Source organism: Parasteatoda tepidariorum, chromosome 9 (genome assembly GCF_043381705.1).
Source record: "Parasteatoda tepidariorum isolate YZ-2023 chromosome 9, CAS_Ptep_4.0, whole genome shotgun sequence".
Classification (NCBI taxonomy): Eukaryota; Metazoa; Arthropoda; class Arachnida; order Araneae; family Theridiidae; genus Parasteatoda; species Parasteatoda tepidariorum.
In genome coordinates this window covers 52,445,938-52,455,852 of record NC_092212.1, presented here as the reverse complement: position 1 = coordinate 52,455,852, position 9,915 = coordinate 52,445,938, and the positions used below count along the sequence as shown (strand labels likewise).

Here is a 9,915-nt window from a genome sequence, read left to right as displayed (position 1 = left end):
TCGTAAAATTTATCTGGCTTAGCTTAATCATGTTTGAAGTTGAAAAGAATGATTACGTTAATTACGTTGTTATAAGACTTTGTTATTTAAATTAACTTATGTAAATTTCTTTTATTTTCCTAACTCTTGTATTGCCTGTCTCAGAATGTCAGTTTATTTTACACAATGGCATGTAGTTTTAATAAAAGGGTGTTTAATTTACATAACAAAATTCGATCGCTAAGTTGGAAGGTTTCCGTCTGCGATGTGCTAATTAGTGTTATGTAATAATCATGGAAAAAGACTTTCACTTTTACAACGACTTTTATTTATGAATTTTTAAATGAATTCATTCACGTCACTCTTAATTATATGCAGTTCAATAGAATTTTTTTCATAAGCAGTTTTAAATTCTTTAATGCTATTTAATGATTATTTGTATATTATTTATTTCAATGTAAGTTAAAAATGTTAATTCGAATTATAAAAATTTATTATTATCAAATTATTTTTCGGTAATATTGTGAAATCCCGCTTCTTACTAACCAACCCCCGTTGTTGCTTTTCCATTATCAAGGTTTTCACTCTTTAAAAGTTTCAACAAAAAAATATTTTTTTTATAAACTGTATTATTATTATAATTAATTATTATATTAATAAAAAATAACAATAAAAATTAATTGTTTTTAATATAAGTTAATATTTTATTAATAAAAAGTTTATTAATGAAAAATATTTATATTCTTTTTATAAAAGAATTACTTTAATATATCATGATTAATTTAACTTCCACGACCAGGTAAGGTATTAATTTCAGAATGCAACCGCTTAAATGATGGCACACTGATGATAAATAATTAAATAAATAAATTTATATTCTTTTTACAAAAGAATTACTTTAATAAATCATGATTAATTTAACTTCCACGACCAGTTAAAGAACTAATTTCAGAAAGCAACCGCTTAAATGATGGCGCACTGACTATAAACAAATTAACTAATTAAATTTCAAACTAAGAAATTACAGTTTAAAATTTTACGCATAAAAGTTTGCTGTCGAGCCGTGGAGAAGTGTATTTTCTGTCCATGCCATAATTAAGCTCTGCTTGAAACATTCTATGGATGGTGTTTTCAATACAAATGTAAACAGTAGCAAATCTCGAGTTCTTTCTTACTTTCGGTTAGAAAGTTTAAAATTGTTTACTACAGCTTATTGTGCAAGGAGATCTTTCCAAATGGATAATTTTGTTTCCAATAAAAAAAAATAGCAAGTAACATAACTTCTGTCTGAGCTCAAATTTGCTGCATTTAATAAAATATTAGTGATATTAAATAATCCTGATGTTTAGGTGTTTTGATGTTTAGATGTTTAGGAATTCCAACACAGGTGTCAGCACTTGATTTTTTCCTTTACTGATTCGGAATATTTTTATATTATTACTTAAATTAACTGTGACTGTTACGTTACTTGCATTTATTTATATTGTGATTTGAAGGAGGCGTTTCATTTGATGGTTTAAATTTTGTACTTTTTAGGTGTGATTCCTTTTCAATTTAATAGTGTTTTTCAATTGTGGTGAAAGTTATTTTTTTATTTTTTGTTTTGTTTTTTCATTAAGGGGCCTCGGGGCACTGGTTAAATCTACTAGCAACAGAAAGGCTCCCGTGTGTTTATGGGCAGTGTGTCCCCTGATGAAGTACGGTTCTGCAAACACGCATTTACATTTTCATTTTTATTTTAATTATAAAGATTTTAATGTCTCATTTCCATTTTATGTAAAGCAAATTTGGTTTCAGCTGGCTTGTGCGCTTTTCCAATTTGATTTAATTATTTAATGTTTCAATGGGTTTATTTACCTCCTATGCATCAAAATTGACTAAGTAAATTGGATTGATTTTATAATCTGATTAAATAATCCTGGTGAGTTTGAAGTTTAAATTTGTTTTAGTTATTTATAGATATATTGTTTAAAAAAAGTCGTTATAGTTGTTATATTTCGAAAGAACTCTTTTTTTTTTTGCGGTCCTGACTTGACTTCGTTTGACTTGTTACTATTTGTTCATGCACTGCGCATACGTTAGTGTCAGCATTTAATTAAAACTGCGAGATAAAGTTTATTTTACAACTTATTTAGATTTAAATTTCGAAGTTTGTATAATGTCGACAAGGTAATAAGCGTCTTATAACGACTTTAACTCTAATGTTAACATTTTTTATTCTTATGTCTCAAACTATATGTTTACTATTTATCTTCCAACCATATATGCTTATTATTATGTAACTACATGTAATGTCTTTTTACTACTTAATTCAATGAACTCGTTGAGTTAAATAGCCTTAAAATACACCGGATACTGTAACCCTGAATTATAGGCGATAAAGGGCCTGCTGCTCTCCCTAATGTAGTAAAATCATCCAATAAAATTATGTTTTATTGGATTTTAATTTTAGTATTTTTATTTGAGCTTTTGATGCTAACCATTTAGGCTTTCCCAATAACACTTGAATCACCAACTTTTCTCAATGTTTGCTTATTTCTTGTAGGTTTATTTCCTCTAGTAACATGGATCTACATGTTTCCAAGGCATTTTTTAAGTCCTGCTGCTAGTCATCTACGCACAACATGCCAGTTCATTTTCCAATAAATAATACAGATGCAAACTATAATTTATCTTTCAACTTCAGTTTGCTTCAAGCCTTGGATGTTCTGGAAGAACATTTTTCAAATGACAAAATTTTTGGATATAATATTGAAACAGCCATCATAGCTAGCTATACAACACTCATGGCAATCGGACTTTTCAGCAATGTTTTAGTTTGTTGTGTCATTCTGGCTAATACAAAAATGAGGTAAGTTGCCTGGTCTCAGTTGAAGTAATTCTAGATCTTAACAAGCTAACATTTTAGAAGTTAATTTGTTCAAGAATATTTTAGTTTGTACTAGAGTCATTCTGGCTAATACGAAAATACGATAAGTCGACTGGTCCCAGTTGACGTAATTGCAAGTATTAACAAATTAACATTTTAAAAGTTAATTTTTGCAGTTATATTTTAGTTCGTAGTATCATTCTGACTAATGCTAAAATACGGTAAGTTGCCTGGTTTTCGTTGACCAAATTTAAGTTTTAATACGCTAACATTCTAGAAGTTAATTTTTTCAATTATATTTTAATTTGTAGAGTCATTTTGGCTAATACAAAAATACGATAAATCGACTGGTCTCAGTTGACGTAATCGCGAGTATTAACAAACTAACATTTTAAAAGTTGATTTTTTAATAATATTTTAGTTTGTAATGTCATTCTGGCTAATACAAAAATACTGTAAAATGCCTGGTTTTAGTTGAACAAATTTTAAGTTTTAACAAACTAACATTTCGGAAGTTAATATTTTCAAACATATTTTAGTTTGTTAGTATCATTCTGACTAATACTAAAATACGTTAAGTTGCCTGGTTTTAGTTGACCTAATTTCAAGTTTTAACAAGCTAGAATTTCAGAAGTTAATTTTTTTAATAATATTTTAGTTTAATGATACTTAGTTTAAAATGTCATTCTGGCTAATACTAAAATACTGTAAGTAGACTGGTTTTAGTTGACATGACTTCAAGTTTTAACAAGCTAACATTTTAGAAGTTAATTTCTTTAATTATATTTTTGTTCATAATGTCATTCTAGCTAGTACAAAAAAAAACGGTAAGTTGTCTGGTCTCAGTTAAACTTATCTTAAGTATTAACAAAGTAAAATTTTGGAAGTTACATTTTTCAATAATATTTTAATTTGTGGTGTCATTGTGGCTGATGCAAGAGTTCGGTAGTTTCATTTCACGAGCTAATAGCGCTAACTATACTCAATATTTCGCTATACTCAATATTTCACTATACGCTAGTTATATACGCCTACCTATGAGAGCGGCTAATGACTCCCGTTATTATCTACTCGCATATCCCACTCTATTTGGCGTGGGTAGTTTAAACTAACAGATCATTAACTCCTGCTACCTTATGATACCTACTATCGAAATAACTATTTGGCTTAAAGGCAAATACATTTATGTTAGAAGAATTTATGTTGTCCCTTTACTTAATACGTAAAAAAAAATTATTTTTTAATTGAAGTATAATTTTAAATGAGCTAGTTCCGGAAGGTTTTGATGCATCGTAGTTTACATTCTGTTATCTAACTAAAATTTTGCTAGTCGTTATAGTTCAAAAAACCTTTTAAGTGCAAGTAATTGCATAAAGATAAGCCAAAACTTCAAACTGATAATCAAACATCAACTTTTACACTCAACCGAGTATTTTTACTCCATAAATCCATGAAACTGAAACAATATATCCTTACAGTGTTTTAGTATGAATTACTTTTATGCTATGTCCTTAAAATATTACATTCTGCCAAAGATATCAACTCATGCTTAGTCGTCCCATATTTTAATTCTAATCTGTATCGAATAATCATGTACAGCAAAATCATAAATCTGAAAAATTGGATCATACTGTAACAATTTGATACTGTTATCTTGGAAATGTTCGATTCTTCTAATGTGTAAAACCCGAATTAATCTTCATGTATTTTACTTTAAGTCTGTATTAAATAATTTTGCTTCATTAGAATCATAAACCTAAAACAATATGACCCTAAGATGTTTTAGCTCTTAATAGGGTTTTCTAGTTACGTTATGTTAAAATGTTTTTTAGATTGAGATTGATTTGTAAATCGAAATTTTATTTGCTTATTTCTTGAAAATGATTTCATTCTTAAGAGCATTTTTGCTTAGAAGACGTATGGGGTTTTCTAAATTTTATCTTCTGCAAAGAATTAACCAATATTCTATTTTATANTATATATATATAAAAGAAGATTTCTCCCCAGTCTGACTTCTTGACCTTGCAAAAACCATTACTGTTTTCTGCATTTATATAAAAAAGTCCTTTTGTATTTCTTTCAGAAGTTTGGAGTTGTTAGTCGTTGCAATCATAGTTGGAAAAACAGCTTCTCCTGAAAAAATTGTGAAGTTGGTGAGAATGATTCTCGTGCATGGTTAGGATGAAGCACTTTAATGCTGCATCCTGAAAATAATCAGCTTTTTAAAATATAGGAACTATTAACCACATATCAAATATTTACTTTGAAATCGTACCCTATTAGTGTAACCCGTAAAATTATTAACTTTATCACTATTTACACAATGAATGTTACGTAGTTCTTAAAAAAAAACTTTAATATTATGTTTAGAAATTTGTCACGATTTTTACATTTTTTTGGAAAAGCGAAATCTTTGAGAAAAAAAAATGAAATTTCTCAGAGAAAACATTTATTTTTGTCTCATTTAACCCTAATTTATTTTAACAAGTATTTAAGTTTTAAAGATCTCATTGGAATTAAAGCACTCAGTGTCCATCTTTGAACTAGTAATGTAGGAACGGAAGAAGGTTTCAAGTGCATTTGTAACGAACAAGTTAGCGGACAAATTTAAATTAGCCACTCTTCACAACCGTTATGACACGAACAGTTGGAATTATAGCAATTTAAAGAATTTTCTCAATTGGAAAATTGCGAACCGTGATGGCTCAAGGGATAGAGAGTTCGCTTTCCAATAATCTGACAGGTCGATACAAACTCCGCACCCGGCTCGCACCGATGCTAACGCAAAATATCTTCAGTGGTAGATGGATCATGGGGTGGAGGCCCCTTGCCGTCGTGCTAACCATGGGAGGTTTTCGTAATTTTTCTCTCCATGTAACGCAAAAGGGTGTTAGTTCTATCAAAATGTCCTCCACAAAAGCATACTTTCTCGCAATACTTGATCCTGGAGTTCCTTTGTCTTCTGAATTTGGTTCAAATTACAAGGCTGCGGAGTTGAACATAAGCAGTCATAAACCGAAAAAATTGGGTCGGCTAGTCAATGATAGTGATAAAATAAAATAAAATTGGGAGCTTGCAGAGATGCAGTGGCTCAAAGGGGGATAGAGCGTTCGCCTTTCAATGGGGTGAACCGAGGTCGAATCCCAGATATAGCCGGTCGATGAGAGTAGTGCACCCGGCTCGCACCGACCACTGTGCAGACGTAAAAATATCCTCAGTGGTAGACGGATCATGGGTTTGAGTCTACTTGCCATCAGGTTAAGCGTGGGAAGTTTTCGTCGTTTTCCTCACCATGTAACTCAAATGCGGGTTAGTTTTATCAACAACAAAAAATGTCCGCCGTGTAGACAAATTTCTCCCAATACTTGATTCAGAAGTTCCCTTGTCTTCTGGATTGGGTTCAAAATTACAAGGCTTTATGGAGTTGAGCAACAGTAGTAGTATGCCCAAAATTGTGTCGGCTTTTCAATGACAGTTATAGGAGAAAATTAAAATTGGAATCTTTCAGACAGGAAGTAAAGGCAAATAAAGCAATGAAATCTCGCATAAATACATTTTCATTACCAGTTCATGGAAAATGGACAAGTACAGATAATTTTTTTTAAATTCTTAATGTATTCAAAAGCATTCAAAAACTCAAGATAAAATTTTATTACTTTTTAAGAGTGCCAACTACTAAGTTAGTCTGAATAAAAAAAATAGTTTTCTTTCGTTTTCCATTAAAACGAAGATTCGTGTGATCATTCTCGAACTGACGTCACCAGTTCCCATCTGCCATTTGTTTACAATTGCTATGCACTTCTTTTTGTCACCACGTAAATTTAAAGCTAATTTGCGAAAAGGTATTAAAATTTCCTCAAAAAATTCACCTACTCAGCTCATCAAACTATAAATTATGCCCTATAAAAATATATACATAATCAATGATTGTTAAAGAAAATTTAATGAATTTCTAATATCATGGTTCTTTTAAATTTATTTCACCACCCAACCAAACAAAAGCTCAGACTTACATTATTTGACATACAGAAGAAAAAGAACGGAAAAAAAGACAACACTTTCAAAGATGTAAAAAGTTATGAAAGATAAAAATCCAAGTTCTTAAAAAACCAATATCAATACATCTTGTCGCCTTAAAATATTTCAGGAAAAAAGAAAGAAAAAGGCGAAACATATTAGATTAGAGAAATGTACTTTCTTTAAACTTTTTTAATCTTTTTGAAAGTTCTAACTGTATATTCTTAAAGTAGCTCAGGTAAACTCATATATAAATAAAAATGTTTTTGTAAGACTACATAGATGTTTTTAAGCGAAGCAGAAAAGGAAGATAATAAAAAGAGCATGGAATATGGTACTGATAAATAAAATTTTATCAAATGATCTTCTCATTACTTGGTTATAAATGCCATCATATTAGTTATAATACGAGTGCTTCTTATCAATATAATAGAAAAACGCTGATATGTCCTTAAATGTTCATACCAATGAAAATGTTCCTTTTGTTGGCAACAAAAAGCAGAGAGTCTGGTTAGGGCTCATATGGTCCTTAAAATTTAAAAACCAACAGAACAATTAAGGAAATAAATTTATATTCACCACTATTTCCAAATAAATATATCTAATTACAAAATTATACGCATTACAGTTTTAATTTAAAAGCGAAAGCTAATAAGAAATTGAATCTTTTTTATTAGAAAATAACAACCATTTCCAAAAATTTCTACGCACCATACAAACCCTGATCATTTTTTCTAAGACGATGTCCTTAAATTCTATTACTATCATGTCTAATAATTCCTAAATTTACAAATGTGAAATCTATAAGTTATCAAAGTAGCCCACTTTTGTGCTACTTACAATAACGGACGTTGATCATAGATTTAATCTAAGTATTTGTATCCTCCTTGTGTTTTTATTATTATTTCTATATGCAGCAATTTGATATTCTATTCGAATGATCTTTTTATAATTATAATTGAAATACAAAGTACGTAAATCAAAATGTAATTTTGAAAGAAATATTTATATATCAATTTTTTCATAGCGTGTATGTTTCGAGCGATTTTAATACTTATGTTTAAAGAGAATCCCACAATTCAGACGTACCTTGACTACAATAGTTCAGAATTTCATGAGAAAAGCATGGAGCTCCAATTTGAAAGGAATTTTTAAAAGCAGTTCCAATGATATTTTTTGTTGGCTCTTAAATCTCTTTTGTTTATTATATCCTTTTTTTTAACTTCTTAAATAATCCTTTTTTTAAAGAAAAAATAATGTTTTGCTTTTTTTTTTCAGGTCATCTCGTAATATATTGGTTATTAATCTCAATATATCAGACATCATTTTATGCGTATTCTGCATGCCTTTCACACTAATGGTGATAATACGAAGAAGCTGGATCTTGGGAGCTTTTCTTTGTAAGATGGTTCCGTTCGTACAAGCGTCCACCATATTTGTATCTGCAGCAACAGTATTAGCAATAGCTGTTGACCGGTATAACACAATAATTAATTTAAACCAACAATTTCCGAAAGGCAATAAACGTGAAATGTTTATGAGTGCTTCTCTTATATGGATTACAGCTTTGCTTCTCTCGATACCTATTTGCATATTTCAGAATACTGTGCCTGTCGGACTTCCGGGATTGCATCTGTATTATAAGTGCGTTGAATTATGGCCAAGTGCAACTTTTAAAGGAGTGTATACTCTTTTGACGTTAGTTTTCCAATTCGTTATTCCGTCAATAGCTCTTTTGATAACGCATGTCCACATACGGACTCATTTGAATAAAAAGATTATTAAAACGGATAGTGATGCATCGAGTATTGATAACGCAAGCGTGCACAATGAGAGATTCCAAAGAGATCTGAGGCGAAATACTCGAGCTACAATGGTGCTACTGTTAATTTCAGTTGTGTTTACTGTTAGCTGGCTTCCATGGAACGGGTTAAACTTGCTGGTGGAATTCCATCCAAATATATTGGAGCCAAAAGATTTGTATTTATCGTTTGCAATTTGTCACATGACAGCAATGACGTCATCAATAACCAATCCCATACTTTATGGATGGTTAAACAGTAACATTCGACGTGAAATGGTACGAATGGGATGTATGATAGCTAAAGTTAGCTCTGCTTTGGTATCGAACAGAAGTTCCTTGACAGATAACTTGAGAGCACAACAGAACACTCAAATTCGCTCCTCTGGGGGTGAATCTCTAAATCACAGAAGTAACCATAATTCAGAAAGTCAAGTTTGACGAAATTGACGAGTTAAATTGTATTTAAATACACAAGTGGATAATATTTGCCTGCATAATAATTGTTTTTAATTTGAATTTTAACATAATACGTAATAATTCTAATATGTTATATGTTATTGCATATTATGTTATAATTTTAACATAATACGTAATATGAATCTTATTTACATTATAAATAAGATTCAAACTAAAAGCAAGCATTTCATAGCAGTCATAGTTTGAAAAGCCAAGAAGTGTTTGGTACGTTAAATTCATGATTTATATTTTATTATGCCATTTGAATGTATTTGCCTACTTTTTTATTTGTTTTGATTGTTAACATACACGTTCTATCCGAAATATAAACAAACATTTCATCGTAGCCTTAGTTTAAAGAGCAAAATATAGTTTAAATTCCATTAATAATTGATATTTTTATACTATTCGAATGCAATTACTTAAATAATGATTATTTTTTACATAATTTGAATATTAATATATAAGTAAAATTCAAATTAAAAACAAGCATTTCATCTTTTAGAATGTTGAAAATTGTTTATTTTATTCTATTAATATCTCATTATACAACATAAAGGTATTTGCCTGTACCGTAACCAATTTTTATTTATTTTGAGAGTTAAAATAATAAAAAAATTCGAATTAAGACAGTCATAATCGCAGTTTAAAAAGATGAATATTTTTATTATAATACATTAATACTTTATATTACATTACACTGATGGAAAGTATTTGCCTACACCAAATATTTTGAATATTAACATACAAGTAAGATTTTAAAAAACAAACATTTCATCGCATCCAAAAG

At 29.7% G+C, this 9,915-nt stretch overlaps 1 protein-coding gene across 1 annotated transcript in view; it reads left to right on the top strand.

Moving 5' to 3' along the window:
• LOC107452774 (neuropeptide F receptor-like) overlaps positions 1 to 9,621 on the top strand; it is a 71,429-nt gene extending 61,808 nt beyond the window's left edge. The window contains exons 2-3 of the mRNA XM_071185469.1: positions 2,525 to 2,830; positions 8,144 to 9,621. Of these exons, the coding sequence (XP_071041570.1) occupies positions 2,604 to 2,830; positions 8,144 to 9,107 (1,191 nt within the window). The 5' untranslated portion in view covers positions 2,525 to 2,603 and the 3' untranslated portion in view covers positions 9,108 to 9,621. The remainder of the gene's footprint in view (positions 1 to 2,524; positions 2,831 to 8,143) is intronic.
• The last annotated feature ends 294 nt before the right edge of the window (positions 9,622 to 9,915 follow it).